Source organism: Taudactylus pleione, unplaced genomic scaffold, assembly GCF_031769625.1.
Source record: "Taudactylus pleione unplaced genomic scaffold, aTauple2 ptg000061l, whole genome shotgun sequence".
Lineage (NCBI taxonomy): Eukaryota > Metazoa > Chordata > Amphibia > Anura > Myobatrachidae > Taudactylus > Taudactylus pleione.
The window spans coordinates 17,793,216-17,811,703 of NW_028284463.1; the positions used below are offsets into that span (position 1 = coordinate 17,793,216).

General features: G+C 44.8%; 1 protein-coding gene across 3 annotated transcripts in view; it reads right to left on the reverse strand.

The window, feature by feature from the left end:
* The window catches only part of CACNA1H (calcium voltage-gated channel subunit alpha1 H), a 577,698-nt gene extending 562,149 nt beyond the window's left edge, over positions 1-15,549 (reverse strand). For all 3 annotated transcript variants that reach the window (XM_088464812.1, XM_088464813.1, XM_088464811.1), the window contains exons 1-2: positions 15,244-15,549; positions 12,706-13,019 (exon numbers count right to left, since the gene is read on the reverse strand). In XM_088464812.1, the coding sequence (XP_088320938.1) occupies positions 12,706-13,004 (299 nt within the window). In that variant the 5' untranslated portion in view covers positions 13,005-13,019; positions 15,244-15,549. The remainder of the gene's footprint in view (positions 1-12,705; positions 13,020-15,243) is intronic.
* Between the last annotated feature and the right edge of the window lie 2,939 nt (positions 15,550-18,488).

Sequence of the window (18,488 nt, forward strand, 5' to 3'; positions counted from 1 at the left end):
GCAAAATGTAAATATCAGATCCAAGAGGAGCCAGGCTCAGCACTTGTTTGTTCTGCAGAGGGATAGATGCAGGTGCAAATGCAAAAAAAAAACACAATTATTAATCCATTCAATGTTCTGTTAAACAGGTTACGGATCTAAAGACAATAATTTTTCGGAGCTGTTGGCAACCAGATGTACATGTTCCTCCGTGTTTATCAGCTACACATGGTCAGTTGGTTACCACATTAATGTTCAACTCTAGCAAGCCTCAAACATGGCTTAGAAAATGTATATACAGCTTTCAGTAACATCAAGGGGACGATTCTCGATAAGGGGGTCTTTTATGCCCTCCTGAATGGAATGTCTAGGCTCGCCGGTCCTCACATGAAAAGTGTCAGTGGGAAGAGAAACTCAAGGTTTGACATCCGGCTGTGATTCCACGGTCCCTCTCTGCTTCAACTACTTAGGAACAGCTTCAATGTACTAATTGCACTACATGTTCCAGCATGCATGGCACACACTGACTGGAAGGGTTGCTATTTCTTTGAAGAGCCACAAGTATCAGCAAGCCCTTCCAGACAATGACTACCAGTGCATGCTAGGATACGTAGAACATGGATATTAGAGAGCACGGTCAACTATAGTGGGACCATTAGGTTGGCAAAGATGGTACTCCACTAAATTATAGTTTTTAAAATATTTAAGTGTTGAGTGGGGACGATCTGCCCATAACCCCCTGCTGAGCGGAGGTGCTAAAGCCATACATCCCCTGCTGAGTGGGGGCACTCCACCCGCACACCCCAGCTTAGTATATATCATCCATTACTTGGTTGCATACATGAAGCTTTTATATGTCTAACTGGGCCCGGGGGATTTTGTTCTTTAGAACAATCTGATTCTCCTGCAGCGCCCTCTAGCTAGCACTCCACAAACAACAACCAGTGTACAGTATTACCCAAGACAGATGTGATATACAAACAAATACAGTTCCACTACCCCTAGAATTCGGGCTGCGAAAACAAACACAAAACACATAATAGAGTGTGTCAGGCTGCAGAATGATGGCACGGGTGAAGGCTTATTTTAGGCAGTGGAAGATTTAGCACTGAAATCACGGCAAAAAGTTGTAGGACAGGGCCGCTACGATTTGTTGCATCTCGTCCCTGTGACTCCCACGTGCATGCTGGAAACCCCACTGAAATGTATGGGCTACCAAACTTAATGGGAGCAGCTCCTTGTCATTTGCGTCAGGACATACAGTATACACAAACCTGTGTCTGAATAAACATGTCCAGTGTTTACAAAAAAGAAAAAAAAATATAATCAATCAAAAAATAAAATTAATTATATATTTAAGTTGTCTTGCCTAGTAACACCATCATGAGATACTGTTAGCACAGCGAAGGTCTACTTAACCCTGGCAGCATTAGCAGCGGTAGGCGCTTCATAGAGAGGACCGCTGCCTTTAAATCTTTTCAAAACTTAAAGAGGAGAAATTCAATTAGCGGCAATGGACACGATGAGCCCTTCCAGAATGGCACATTGCGACCAGCAATATCGCTAGTTTTTCCTTGCACGCCACAGTCTGCTGTAATAGGCAAATACGTGTACTTTCTATATGCAAATGTTATGGGTGCGAGAAGTCCTTTTTCTCATTGCTATACCGTGAAAAGGTGAATAATAGAATGACATGAAGAACGTTTAACAATGTGAAGCATTATTTGCTTAGAAACAGGGAACGTATTCGGCCACGAATGAGAGATTCTTCTGGAGCCACGTGATGCATTTTTTTGCAACAACCCATCAAACTGAATTACAGCTAATCTTGTTCACTTACAATTACAATACAGTTCACAAATAATTACAACAGCATTTCTTCAATTCACTTTAGGCGTCTTCTTTTAATTATGATTCTTTGTGACACTTCCAGCCGGTAACACATAAACGTGTCCTGACGCTGAATCACACCTATGTGCTGTTAGTGCACGTTTCAGAAGCTATCGTCTGAAAACCTCATTAGAGATAGGATGAATGATTTACGCTGCATCTTGTCCCCAGCACTGTGTTCTAGATAAAAATGCCGCATTTAAAATTTTATAACTTGGTATGACCCATTTCTCTTGCCTTAACGAGCGCTGCTGGCACAATAGGGTGTGTTGCAAAAAAAGCACAATGCAACAAAAGCACATGGAAAACATGGTAGAAATTCATGAACAAAAGGCATCTAAAGTGCTGTAAAAAATAGCCCTTTTTCCCGGCGCATATGTGTAAACGAGTCTATAAATATGCTATTCTGAGTAAGCAACCACATATTGGTCAGCATCGGATCCTTCGATTATCGCAGTCTTTGCCGCCACTCCCCGTTACCTCCTCCAAATGCTCCCTAACTGTCAGTCACCTAGCTAGTAATTTGTTGTTACGAGCGACTACGGTAAAGTACTTTAACACATGCGCTGCGCAACTAAGGCACATGCGCAGTTTGGCGATTATCGCTCAGCTGCAAAAAAAAATTGGTATAGCGTACAACGCTGAATCAGGTCCATTGTCAATAAAATACAGTACAGAATGGGATGCGGTCAAAATACTGACACCGGAATCACGACACTTATCAGAATACCAGTGCCGGAATCCCGACTGCCGGAATCCCAAAGGTAAGAACTGGGGAGGGGCTGCAACACAGTTCAAAATTCATGTAGGGGAGCAACACCAACTGCCAGTGAGTCCCGGTCAGCGATGTTTGGCAGCGTTTGGGGTGGCAGTTGGTGTGGCTCCTCTATTTGAATTTTGGACTGTGCTGCAGCCCCGCCTCTGGAGCCGCCACTGGTCGTAACAGACACTAAGACAGGGCAAGCAGCAATGTCGATGGACAGGTAAAAAGCCAAGGTCGGTCACAGTAATCCAATAAGATAATAGCAACCAGGTACTGGGGGAAACTATAATAGGCATCTGGGTAAGGTCAGGCCACAATGCACATGGAGAGTGTACAACAGGGCCGAAACTAGGATATCTGTCACCCGGTGCAAGGCAGCAATTTTGCACCCCCCAGTGTGCGTCTCTTGACCCCAGTGCGTCTCTCAGCCCCATTTCCCCGGCCCCAGTGTATCTCAGCCGGGAATGCTGTGTGCATTGCACTGGCCTAACAGACACTAGAGGTCCAGTAGGACCTCTAGCACCTGTCGCCTCTTTGGCGGCGGCCATTTTTGGATGGCCGTTTTGTGAGTCTGCAGCCCCCAAGCCACCTCGAGTCAGCTTTTTTCACCCCCTGCAATCCGCCACCCGGTGCACGTGCACCTCTAGCCCCCCCTAGTTGCGGCCCTGTGTACAATCATACCTTACAGCGGAACTGGCAAGACTTATTCCTTCACAATTCTTTATATTGTGCACAGACTGCTATGTAACCTGTCCTATTCCAGTGAACGCGGGCCCAAAGCAACTCTCCCGCCCACCCCTTACCGGCCACGAGCATGGTGCAACACCTCATACTTGCCCACTTTTTTTTTCTCCCGGGGAGAAGCAGGTGGGTGCCGATTAGGGGGTGGGGCCTGATGTGTTGCATCACTAAGCACCACCCCTCCCGGTACATTGCCGTGATTTGCGCATATTTAAAAAGGAGGCAGAGCTAAATGACGTGATTCTCGTGGAATTGCGTCATTAAGCCCCGACGCCTACTTGGAGACCCCCGACCGCCGTGGAAATTCTCCCCATGCTCCCCACTTCACTAGGAAATGGGCAGGAATGCGGGAGAAGTACCTATTCTACCGGGGGTGCAGGGGTTACCCGAAAATTCATGAGCCTCCCGCGACTTCTGGGAAAGTAGGCATGTATGCCAAACCTATCTCTTGCATTGATGTCAATAAATGTTGTTTTTGTTATTGTTCGTCTTTAGCTAGACGGATGGAGATGGCACAAAGTGCAGGTTATGTCTAGGGGCTTCCACTACACAATGACGCCGATTTCATGAAAGACAGTTCAGTCGTTTTTGCGCCAACTTGGAGCAGACAGACAGACACAACGTTCTTATTATATTAGTATAAATAAAACAGAATACACTTCCAGACCTCAATACTACACAGGAGCTTGTAAACGTTACCTGGTCAGGTTAGCTTGTCTCTAACACAACATAAACCAACCTGACTGGACAAATCACACATAGGACGGCTATGACCTCATTTATCTTAATAATAATAATAATAATAAAAATGTAATGTGTATTTATGTCCAAAATTGCCACCGATCCCTCCAGACCCCCCGCAGTCCCCACACAAACCCTCGCAGTAGGGGGGGGGTCTGATGACGTGATTCACGCTGAATCTCATCATCATGACCATGCCACCTGCTTCACAATGCTGGTAAATGTCGACAATGTGTAGCGGGGCGGGGCCAAAATGACGCCCAGCTGTGCCCCCTATACCTGCCACGCCCCCCCCCCCCACTATGCCGACCTGGCTGGTCCCTCCCGTAGGAGGCAGCCAGAATGTCGGCAAGCCTGATTTATTTGGCCATAAAAAGCTTGTTCCTAGGGTTAAACGATGACACGTGATGGACTGTGTTTTAGATTTGGTCCATGGACAATCTCTGTATTTTACCTGTGACATGTTTACTAACACTGACATTTATCAAGATATTTTAATCAAAGGAGAACACTGAGAAAGACCCTCACACGCTACTACATGATAATGTTGCTCTGTACGCGGCCGATACCTGAAGTACAGAACATATGGTGATCTGACAAGAAGAAAAAAACAGCTTTTCCTTCAAACATGGGGTCTGTGTTTCGTTTTGTCAGATTTCCACTAGAAGACTCAAGTGGAGGTCACAAGAAGCAATCGCTCTCTCTGAATGAGGGCGGGCGCTTCTTTTTTTTTGTGCAGCCTCCTGGTCGCTAGCTAAGCTGTGGGTTACCACCCACAGCTTAGCGACCGACCAGGGTGATGGTCGCGATGGTCAAGACCATCGCGGCTTGCGATGAGACCCTAAGGTTGGGTCTCGGCAACCGCAAGCCCCAGGGAGCTTCGTGCTGTGATCAAGCAGGAAACTCCCCACTGACATCACTGGTGATGTCAGTGCGGCCGTCCACAAAACGGCAAGCGTTCCGTCAGGAACGCCTCCGTTTGTGTAGCCACCCCCCCGCCCCGCCTACAAAACGGGCCGAGCTGTTGATCAACATCGACAGCCGCCCCTTTTGTAGTGAGCTCCGGAGCGAGACAGTTTCTCTCTCGCTCCGGGGCTTGCGCATGCGCAGTGCGGCCGCTGCGCGTGCGCAGGACCAAAACATCGACCTGGTTGCGAGCGCACGGCGCTTGCGACCGGGTCTGAATGAGGGCCTTTATTCTCCTGTGGAGAACTAAAATATTTACTTGTTCCCCTCTTTTATGGAAGATTAAGGGTTGGGATGCATCAAGCATGGCATTTTGGATGCAATACATCCCCCCACTGATGGCATGCATAGTGGCATTTAGTAACGCCATATGCATGTACAATAGCGATTATAACTGCAAAGGACAGGTCTTTCCATAAGAGCTGTCCTTTGCGGTGTGAGGACTAAAGGGTTTATTACCCAGGAGTCGTTCCGCGCATGCGCGAGCCTCCGTAGACGCTGGCAGGGATCCTATTTGATACCTCTGGGGGGAATTATGCGATAAGAACCCCATAGGCATCTATTAGTCAACGCCATCCATAGATGGCGTTTCCTATGGGGTACAAGCTCTATTGAGTTTTGCATGTGGGAAATGTGGAACGGCAGTCTTCTGAGTTTTGATCGCATTTTGGGCTTGATGCATCCTGTCCAGAGGACGTTATTTATGAAGAGGTGCTCAGTAACAACAAATGCGGGCCATACATCTAGCGAGCCAATCCCCGATACCCAGGTGCTGATCCACCAATTAGAAGACTTCGATGATCTGCAATTTCTCAGGAGATCGGTGAAATAGAACATGTTAAAAATCCCTGCCAATCACCCAACCCAGGCATTGCCAGAACAGGGAAATGCCCTGATAGATGTCTAATGCATACCCAGCTTAAGTCATTTGTGGGTTTACACAAGCGTACTGCCCACAATGAGAGTGACCACGGTCCAGCTAAATCGTTACATTAAATATGGGCAATACACCTGTACATATTCGGTAAATCATACTTCTCTAAAAATGTTCAGGGAAAGTAAATTTTTCAGGATATAGCCTGTGATTAAGCTTATTAGTGTGTATTTCCTTTAGTTTACAAGTTCAATAAAAACACAAGATTGTTCTACACTCAGCAAACGATGATCGTCCCGTTTACATGGACACAAGTGATGTCTGCAAAACTGTGTAATAGGCCAAAGTTACACTGAATCAGCTGCAAACACACTCAAATAACTCCCATAGTGGCCACACTGTGAACAAGCATTACGGAAAATACTTGGCTTTTATATATATTATACCATAAAACAATATTGTGTAGAAAATAAATAAAAAAAATGTAGTCTATATTCTGTTTAATAAGTCAAAAGCTGGATGCCGAGACACAAAACATAAAGAATAAATGATAACACGGATAGGGAGATGTATCAAGCCTTGGACAGATAAAGTCAAGAAATAGGTATGGCCATCGACCATCGATGATTCAAAATCATTGATGGTTTATGGCCGATGTTGAATGTTTTTAACATCGGTGGGGGAGAACCAAGTGGTTTCCCTTCATTGATGTAAAAGCATTACCGAATGTTCTTGTTTTCTTTTATACCAAGTGCATAGCTCCGCCACCAGCACCCACGAAGCCCCACCCCATGTCCTGATTGGCCTACGGGCCAGTGAGTCAAAAGACAGTGATGACCATCGGTTGGTGAAACCATTGATGGTCATCCAGTGAACAGTTTGTAACCATCGATGGTTACTTGCTATTTCACCATTGATGGTAACCATTGATGGTTACACCACCGATGGCCATCCCTATCAAGAAATTGCCCAAAGCAACCAATCAGCTTCTGTCACTTATCTAGCAATGTCTTTGAAATGACAGGCGCTAATTGGTTGCTATGGGCAACTTCTCCACTTCTCATTGAATCTAACCTTGATACGTAACGGTTTGTCGTCAAACATGGAGAGTAAGAACTTTGTGGGCTAACCAATATTAAGTGCCAGAGCTAGAATATAGGTGGGTGACTCGGGGAGGTAGCCATGGGCCCCAGAAATGCCTTGCACTGAGGACCATACAAATGTTAAATCGGCCCTGCTCAGCCTGTCATTTTACTACTAATAATAAGATCACTGAGGCACGAGGCACTGTTGCATTCATACCTCCAATAAACCCAGAGCGGATGATGGCGTTTAATACTGACATAAATCAGGGGGCAATGAAAGATTATTGCAGTAGCTACAAACACCTCAGCAGTTTGGACAGGTCTGATATATAGATCATGTCCCTATAAGGTCGAGGTCACGAAGGAGCTAGTTGTATATTTTTATTTCCCCTCCAAACCACAACTGTTTACTGTTTTTTCTTTTTTCCTTTGTTAATTATGTGCCTGCATGTAAGCTCCCCTGCCTGTGGTCTTTGCAGACTTCCCAGGCAGCTGCGTCCTCCTGCTTTGAAATCGGATCTTTCCCTCACAGTCAGGAATGAGATTGGTTCACAACGTGTGCATTTCAGGAGCTACTGAGGGTTGAGTTTTATAACCTCCGTCGCTGTGTCACAACCAGCTGGGCATGTGGCTACCGCAAGCCGCGAGGACAAGTGTCCGGCAGGTGATGCTACGCTCCGTGTTCTTTTTGGGAAATCATAGCCAAGCCTGGATTTTGGGAGTCCCTGTAAAAGAGCTGCAGCTAAGGATGACTATACTGGCAATTTGGTATAAAGCCACCGTATAAAGCTGCTCACTTCCCATTACATACATCCGCAAATCAGCAAAAACATCGGTAACATCGAGTAACATCAGACTCATACGCACAGTTGTGGTTGACCATGACCTCACTCACAAACTGCTAAGCTTCCTGTCGCCATCTAGACCTCTAGCTGCGTATGCATTCGCAGTGGCTTAATTATGCACGCCCCTGTAATGGCGTTCAAACGCACAGTGACGATTGCGTTCCGCCGAACCCCCAATCACCACCCCCAAACGGTCACTTCATGTCAATTACTATTTATTTATTTGTTAACAGTTTCTTATATAGCGCAGCATATTCCGCTGCGCTTTACAATTGAAAATATTTATAGAACAAAACAGGGTAATAACAGACCGACATAGAGGTCAGAGGGCCCTGCTCGCAAGCTTACAATCTATAGGGAAATAGGCATTGATACACAAGGATAGGTGCTATAAAATTGCAATTTGGTCCAGCCAGAATGCAGAGTTTCTTAGTTGGCTGCATGATCCAGTCACACAGGACTATGAGAAGGGACTGCATGCTACCTACGATCACTTTACGATCTCAGTGGACGGTTCGCGCACGCGTGCGAATGCAGCCTTGCCATCCGTGCTGATTCAGGTCCGTAATACGCAGCTCAAATCTCCAGGTATGAAGTTCCCACTTAGGATAGTATGATGTTAAAGGCTACTCAAATTTTTGCCAATGATATATAATGATCGTGTGCGCTGTTCCCTCAGCGATTTGGTAACTTAAGTCTTAAAAATTTAACTTTTTTAATTTTTTATTTAAACAATTCCTTGTGCAGGGTCACGCTAAACAGCAACTTCTGAAAGCACCCCCCTTCCCAGCTGTTTTGGAACTATGGTGGGCCTTATTCAGAGGTGGACGCAGTGTCTATGTCTGCGCAGTTGAGCAATTATTTACCATGCGCGGAAAAAGTCCTGGAAAGCCCAACGTCGCCATGAGTACCAACGAGTGTTCACGGACACAGCTGGTGCATACAAAATCTCTCCCATTTGCGCTGGCAGCGGAAAGCCATGGGTGTTCCTGGGAGGTGGCCTGAAGTAAACAAAAAAAAAATGGCCGTCTCATGGGCGTGTTATGGCAGTGTCACGGGCGTATCGGTGAACGCGACTGAGTTCCCAAACGCAGAGCCGCAGCCACAGAGGCCATATTAACATAAAGTCCTCCTGTGCTAGCCATGGGGTGCCATAAGTGTCGATGATCATCGCGAGATGGTGCGGCGATTGTGGAGTGTTTGAGTGCACCGGCAGATTTACACTGCCAACGGACACTGAAAAGCGGGTGTCTCGGGGCTTGCGATGTCTGACACTCGCAAGTATACACAAGGGAGGGGGGAGGGGCGGCGGATCCTGGCATTTGCATATTATCGCATCTGCGAATCCGAAAGAAAACACAGCCACGCTCACTTCTGAATCAGGCCCTATAGTACAAGCCCCAGCAAGCACTGCCCAGATGCTGGGACTTGTAGTTCCTATAACAGCTGAAGGGCCACAGGATGTGATCACCGGCAATACCTGCACCCATTTTGCAATTGCTGAGAGAGAATCATCTGTCCGTTTCCCAGAGGCACCCCGGCTGAGACTCGCACCTTGCATTCACACGTATCCAGGACAGGATGGGGAAAACAGGATCTGACTCTCTCCCAGAGGGAATGGGATCTTTGCATGCAAAGTCTGGATCAGAACAGGCCATCAATCTCCAGAAATGTTTCCTGGATTTCATGAACCTGACAAGCAGAACGTCTATCCATGTGTATAAAAGACACCGTTTATATACAATCCCTCTGTGCACTATTCACCAAACAGCAGGCCTGCTTCTCCTAAACCCAATCTCCATTGCTTTCATGACATTGCAAAGAGTCACAAAAGACTTGAAAAACTCTCTACCAAACCAGCCGCTCGGGGCTGTTGCCTAATATGGCGTTATGGGCAATGTACAGTTAATGATGTCATGCTGCTTTAAAGGGGCAGAGGAGACGGTATGGTTAATGGCGTGTACCGTTTCTCAGTGTCCTGAACGAGCGCCAGCAATCAGTAACATAATTAGGAAGCTGCTATGTTGCACTACTGCTAAACCATCCTCAGATAATGGAAAAAGTTCTCCCCTCCAGTTTCATACCAGCGCCTTTATATACAATACATCTAACTTAAAATTATTATCAGCAACGGCGCTGTTTACACGACATGCATTATTTCCTAGTGGTTACCAGGGCAATGCACATTTATAATACACCAACATCGCTACTTATGGCTGGTTAATGTCTGACACTGAGCTTTGCAGGCTGACTGTGTGTGGTACATTTAGCTTCTTGCAGCCCCAAGCCCTGATGACGTTTGCAAGAACCTACATAGAAGCTGGGCAAGAAAAAAAAAACACTCTTATTATCCGCAAGAATGGAGATGATAGGGGTAGGAGTCTGGGATAAACTTCCCAGGCCGTCTTGATTAATCAGGGTATTAAAAATAGAAGAAAACATAATACAGAGGTGCACTTTACATGCCCGCAGTTGGCGCACCCCTGGCAGACAAAACTCATACATGTGCCTTGCAATGTTCTTTTCCAGAAAGGAAAGAGTTAAAATCTGATCACAACTCCACCAGGAATTACTACATATTTATGCATATACACACTCACACATATTATATATGACATTCAGTTGATGCACAGGTAAATTTCCATTGACATTACTGTAAACAGAAATTACTTCCAAACGTTAGGGGCCAGCATTGATTTTTTTATGTGCATTGGCTATCTGGCTCCTCGGATTTGTCCATTCCTGTAAAATAATATTCATGATGCATTTCCGGTCTGCAAAATGTAATATAAAAAACATGGCTCATACGAAAAACAGCATAAATAACTTGTATGGAGATGATAAGGGTTTGTTCAATTTCATGACATAATTAAACATTAATTTGGAGGTTCGTGAACGCGGTCCTCAAGGCATCCCAACAGTTCAGGTTTTAGAGATATCCATGGTTAAGCGCATGTGGTTAAATCAGATTGACTGAGGTACTAATTAAATCACCTGTGCTCAACCGTGGATGTCTCTAAAACATGAACGGTTGGGGAGCCTTGAAGACCGCGTTTTGGAACCTCTGCTTTAACCCATCCACACAACAACATAGGAAGCCTGCAGCAAAATGCAAGAGAAACCACGAAAGACAGAATGCAATATAAACATCGTTGTCTGTCTGCTAAAATCTAGACCCAAGTATTGTGCCAAGTAGAAGAACCAAAGAAAATGTGTTTATTTCACATTATATCCAGACATACATAGTAGAACTGTATATTGCACAAAGATACATATTAGAACTGTATATTGCAAACTATCAGCGAGAGAGCTGTATATTCCATTCCCCACACATTGTAGGCAGCCATAGTGTGAGGTAAAGTGGTACTTAGCTAAAAGCTCACGAGGAACTGGAGACAGCACTAAAATGTAAAGGCGCACATCCGCTAGGCGATATTAATGAGCGACTGAACGATAACAACATCGTTATCGTTCAATCGCTCATTAATCGTGCACTAAAATGTCGGAAACGACCAGCAATGCGCGCTCCTGCTGGTCGTTTCCGACATCATTCATCGCCTGAACATGCCGGTCAATCTGCCGATAACGACAGATTGACCATGTTCAGGGATGAGGGAGGGTGTCTGCACTGAATGACATATCGTTCAGTGTAGGCACTACAGGGAATCAGGAATGACTGTACGATTAGAAGTGGATGCGCACCTTAAGGCACTACTGTAGTTCCTTCCTGACAAATAGTGATAATCATAGTGATAATCACCTCTAGCCTACAAAATGGCCGCCGCTAATGTGTGCGCGCCCACTTTAAGCCTGACGGGGAACCTGGCGGGGCACCATATTTACAATACAACTTAATGAACATGTTCGGTACAAGAAACATTTTATGATAATGTTGCCCAGGAGGGCCGGATATCTTATGCTGAAGCCGGAAGAGCTACATTTTCTCAACTGCTTCCACTCAAACACCATAATGTAATCTCTATACCCCGAACTTCTATGTTATGATCTATGACTGATTTGAATAAACAACAGTAACCTATTATACAACAACCAATCACTTGAATGCACCCCCAACACTTACTACTACCCTAGGCTACTGCCTCAACCGACCTTCCCATACTTCCAGTCCTGTCGGAGAGGCAGTTTCACACAGGGAATCAACTAGGTCAAAACGCTTAATGGAAATGGTGGGTGGAAGGTGGAGGAGCACAGTTTGCCTTTCCTTCTGGCTTAAGTTATTTTGTTTCATCCTGGGCAAATCTGGCTCCTAAGCAGTACATAAATGTGTTTTGCTTTTTTATCCCAGACGCAGAGACATTGGTAAAGAGCGAAAGCCTCTAGTACAGAAGATGCCTGAGGTAAAGGAACAGAGATACAGTTGCAACCAACATAAACCCAGTCCAGAGAATAATAAACAACAAAAAACACAATTCCAAAAACGCACAACTGAGAATCCTGTGTTCAACAAATTAGAAAGAACAGGGTTTCCAGAATCAGGACTTTTCACTACGAATTACCAGTGGTTTAAAACCAACTTGATATCTAACCCGTACTAACGGCCTGACAACTTTGCAAATTAGTGCCTCTACACCACACACTGGGAGTCACCTTGCTCTACATGATGGGTGGCAGCCCTGTTCTTTCCATTGCAGACTTTGATCCGAGAACCATAAAGTATTTCATTAGTACACAAGGAGACACTTTAAATCAGACAATTCAAAGAACAACATTCATCCTACCAGGTTCCCCAGCCTGCATGAGAGGCCTGTGAAATTTCGAAGGACCTTTTTGTTTGGTTCCAAGTAACATTGGAAAGGATATGGGTTACAGACCAGTTTGAGGCACCAGCTGCGTGGCCTTGTGGTTTGTTTGAGCCAGAAGAATACAGTGGGAGACAGTGCCGGGTATGGGACCTGTTCACCTTCCTCCGAGCCCTGACCATGGACCCGACCTCTGCCAGAAGATTCCCCTGAGCCCAAACTTCCCAGAGCTGACTTCTCAGCGCTTCCCCCATCGTCTTCCTCGCCAGGATCCCCTGCCTGTGGCATGGGGGGTATGGGAACCCTGATATCGTCTCCGGCCAGCGGCTGGAAAGGTTCTTTTCTCTCGCCATCAGTCATGATAGCAAACGGCACCTGAGGTAGAGGAGCAAAGGGCAACATGTAAGTCCACCAGTTTTCAACTCCCCAGATACAAGCATTTGGGCAAAGAGGCAACGTAAGGGTTGACAGTGTCAATTGCGAGTATAAAGGGATGATAGTAAAGCAGTCAATCAATACTGTACGTTTAATAAGAACTACCTAGGGTTTTAAACTACCCTCATGTTATAAAGAGGTGCACTTTGTAAGCCACAAAGAGTTTCAAGATCATGGAGGGAATAGGAAGATCCTGGACTGTACTGAAAGTCCTTATGATGTGACATGGGAAAGCTCAAACTTTATCCTACTATGTAGAGTTCCACCCTGGGAGTTGTTTAAAGGTCAGTGCTATCTAGGAACATTTAAGCTTGGTGTAGGGACTTTGGTGAGGGTGAACTCTTTACAAAGACCCGGGGTAGGAGTTTAAGGTCCACACTCGTAGGTTTTCCAAGCTGGCTGCAGGCTCGGAGGGACTCAACATCCTGAAGAATGGGAAAATCTAAAGACTTGCCAAACAAGAGACAATAACAACACAAAAAAAGTGTCAGAAGACAACAAAAGGTAAAAGCACAGTCAACAAGAGAAAGCAAAACAAACGAATACAATATATACATAAAAAAAAAAAAAACAACATCAAAGAATGAGGTGACAAACCCATGCGTTTACAGGGATAGAATAAGAGGAAAAGGGAATGCAGACAATGAGAACAGGGAAGCGCAGACCCGTAGCCGAGACATACAATTAGGAGCAGGGCAAGGAGCAGATAATGTCATAAAGGGAATATTGCCTCAGTGTGAGGCTGTAATAACACATAAAACACAAATGACACACATGAAGTCCAGTTCTGTCCCCAATTAGGTCTAATTCAAGTGACTTCACTAATGACAAGATGTTCTCCCTGCAATGAGAGATGATTTCTGCATGAGAAAAAGTAAGAGGAGCTCTTTGTCTGGCAGCGGGCACTCCCTAATACTCATCTCTACGCTCAGCTGCCAAGAGACCCTCCACATGGGCATCGCATTGCCCACCTATAACACATCCTCTACTCAAAAGTGCAGAAATGCAATCCTGCAGCTAATGACACTGTCAATGGACAGAACATGTGCTGTATATACAACGGGAGGCACAGTATACAGTACAGCATGCCCTCTATACATGACTTACTGTACACAGTGATAAACCCAGGTCCTATATATACTTTGCCAGAGTATACTTGTGCAGCGCGAGGGGCGGACATCGCCCACATCCATACATTATCTAGTATCTTGCTCTAGACAGAAAAAATGTGCAATATACACAAAGAATATCCATGTGAAATATGAATATACACTGCAACATATACAATGTGCACAAGATCTATGGACAGATGCGGTACACAGTGTACACATGCATTCATAATACATTAATAGATTTATAATGATCCTATAGATCATAGTGTGTATGCTGTCTAAAAGCATGAGTATGCACAGGCTAGGCATGTAATGTATACAGTTTACAGACAGTCAATGTACGGTAGACACGTATTATACATACTATATATATTCCAAGATGCTTTCGCCTTTGCCATGTTATTTGAAGGCTTAAAATGATTGCTTGTGCCCAAATTAGGAAACACATATTTGTGAAAAGTAGAAAACACGCCGAAGACTTGAGCAGACTGGGAATTGGTTCCTGATGTGCCTAGCTGGGTACAGCATATGTGCATGGTAAATAAGTTAACTTAAGCCTTACATAAAACCCCCTCTCTCTCTCTTCAGCCCCTTCCTGGTGGGGATCAGGCTGGAGGCAGATTCTGCAAAACATTCTACAGTATGTGGTCTTATTGCACATAAAACTAAGACCTTCCTCTTTGTCGCTGGGGGTGTTCGCAACCACATATTGGGGTACAGCCACTAATAATAATAAAAAAAATAAAGAAACACTGGCTAAAGTAGAATTAGGTCGTGGTGAATGCCATGCCACCTGGCATTCTGAGGGTTAAAGCCCGGCTAAAGACCACCTACCCACAGTATATAAGTCTACCTGCTGATGGTACCCCAAACACTGGGTACCCTATGGCACTGGGGGGGCAGAAGTACATCATTTAGACTGCAGAATATACAAGGGAGGGTATCATGCCAGTATGACACCCACTTTCCCCACCACCCCTCTTAACTGGCAACTCAGGGTACAGTGTGTGCAGCCCACCCCTCCAGTTACCTGTGCTGAGGTGTGCCCTTACCTTGATTTAACGGAGTCCTGGCTTCCCAAAAGCATAGCTCACCTCCAGTTTACATGAAACCCAAAAGTAATAATGAGGGGTTTGGAGTAAGGGGTTAAGAGACCCCCCCTCAGCTCCAGGTAATGTATATATCCAGCAGGTGCAGGGTTAGGGGCACCAGGTGCAGTGGTAGTAGTTGCTGATGCTGAGTGTACAAATCCCACTTGGATACTGTATATCCAGAACAATCCCAGGTGAGGGGTGCTTGTCCTTCCCTTATCCAGGTGACCAGGGATGAGAGCTAGTCTGCCACCCTCTTCTGCTCCTAAGAAGGATGATACTGGGGTGTCTGTGAGCTCAGCCTGTTTGCATTAGGGAAAGGCAGTCACTCCGCAGCCCAGCTAAGCCTAACAGAACTGGGCAGGAAACTTCTGATGTACCAGGAGGGAGGAGGAGAGACAGCACAGCTAGGGATGAGGGGAGGATGAGGAGGGGGATGAGGAGGGGAGGAGGAATGGAGGAGGGGGGGGGGGGAGTGACAGAAAGGATGCTGGAGAGGTAAAACAGGATTTGGGAGCTCCCTCTGATTGCTGCTTAGAGGTGGCATGTACAGTATAGGTGGCACGTGGCAGCCAGGCAGGGTGTGAGTGTGCCCCCTCCCCCTACTCCCCAGGCTGCCTCCCACACCCCCCAGCCAGGGCTCAGGTGAGGTTGTCTGGGCTCTGAAGGTGCATGGCAGCTGGGGACTGTCACCATGCAGACACATGTGTGCCTGAGGACTGTGCACCATATTTATCACCACACTAATTGCTGTAACATGTGCAGCTATTCAGCTGTTTGCATGTGGGGGTGTGTATATTGCTGTGTCAGTGTCTCAGCCTGTACTACCAAACCGCACACATAAGACATAAATAACTACAGTATAATACTTGTGTACAATGAGAATGTATGTGTGTGTATGTATAGTTAGATATATATATATATATATATATTCTGTGCACGTCTGTATAATTTATATACTATATTATATACTGTATATATATATATATATATATAAATTATATATGTGCAATACACTAGTCAGTGTTAGCAAGCTAATTACTACTACTAATAGATGTAATAATAATACAATAATATAACTAATGATCTTTTATTTAATTTGTAAAAAAAACATTTAATCAATTAAACATTTGGAAGCTTAGTGCAAGTGAATTGATTTGTTGGACCAAAAGCTAGTCAATCAGTATTACTATAGTGATAGCACCAAAATAAGCCACGGCACTGTACCTTAGAAGGATTACAAATATATATTTAAGCTATAGAGAAATATAAGGTGAGAAGTGCCTGGTCTGTACAGTATACAATCCAAAGCAGTCCCAAACCATCTTCTGAACATCCCTAGGCTATTCTACTCAATTACCTCCCCTATATGCTACCTAAATACCTTTCCTATATTCTACCTGATTATCTCCCCTATATTCTACCTAAATACCTTCCATATATTCTACCTGATTACCTCCCCTATATTCTACCTGATTACCTCCCCTATATTCTACCTGATTACTTCCCCTATATTCTACCTGATTACCTCCACTATATTCTACCCGATTACCTCCCCTATATTCTACCCGATTACCTCCCCTATATTCTACCTGATTACCTCCCCTATATTCTACCTGATTACATCCCCTATATTCTACCCGATTATCTCCCCTAATACTACCCGATTACCTCCCCTATATACTACCCGATTACCTCCCCTATATACTACCAGATTACCTCCCCTATATTCTACCTAAATACCTTCCATATATTCTACGTGACTACCTCCACTATATTCTACCCGATTACCTCCCCTATATTCTACCCGATTACCTCCCCTATATTCTACCCGATTACCTCCCCTATATTCTACCCGATTACCTCCCCTATATTCTACACGATTACCTCCACTATATTCTACCCGATTACCTCCCCTATATTCTACCCGATTACCTCCCCTATATTCTACCCGATTACCTCCCCTATATTCTACCCGATTACCTCCCCTATATTCTACCCGATTACCTCCCCTATATTCTACCCGATTACCTCCCCTATATTCTACCTGATTACCTCCACTATATTCTACACGATTACCTCCCCTATATTCTACCCGATTACCTCCTCTATATTCTACCTGATTACCTCCCCTATATTCTACCCGATTGCCTCCCCTATATTCTACCCGACTACCTCCACTATATACTACCCGATTACCTCCCCTATATTCTACCCGATTACCTCCCCTATATTCTACCTGATTACCTCCCCTATATTCTACCTGATTACCTCCACTATATTCTACCCGATTACCTCCACTATATTCTACCCGATTACCTCCCCTATATTCTACCTGATTACCTCCCCTATATACTACCTGATTACCTCCCCTATATTCTACCTGATTACCTCCCCTATATTCTACCCGATTACCTCCACTATATTCTACTCAATTACCTCCCCTATATTCTACCTAAATACATTTCCCATATTCTACCGAATTATCTCCCCTATATTCTACCTAAATACCTTCCATATATTCTACGTGACTACCTCCACTATATTCTACCTGATTACCTCCCCTATATTCTACCTGATTACCTCCCCTATATTCTACCCGATTAACTCCACTATATTCTACCTGATTACCTCCCTATATTCTACCCAATTAACTCCCCTATATTCTACCTGATTACCTCCCCTATAATCTACCCAATTAACTCCCCTATATTCTACTAAATTACCTCCCCTATATTCTACCTAAATACATTTCCCAAATTCTACCAAATTATCTCCCCTATATTCTACCTAAATACCTTCCATATATTCTACCTGATTACATCCCCTATATTCTACCCGATTACCTCCCCTATATTCTTCCCGATTACCTCCCCTATATTCTACCTGATTACATCCCCTATATTCTACCCGATTACCTCCCCTATATTCTACCCGACCACCTCCCCTATATTCTACCCGACTACCTCCCCTATATTCTACCCGATTACCTCCACTATATTCTACCCGACTACCTCTCCTATATTCTACCCGATTACCTCCCTATAGTCTACCCGATTACCACCCCTATATTCTACCCGATTACCTCCCCTATATTCTACCTGACCACCTCTCCTATATTCTACCTGACTACCTCTCCTATATTTTACCTGACTACCTCTCATGTATTGTACCTGATTACCTCTCCTATATTCTACCTGACTACC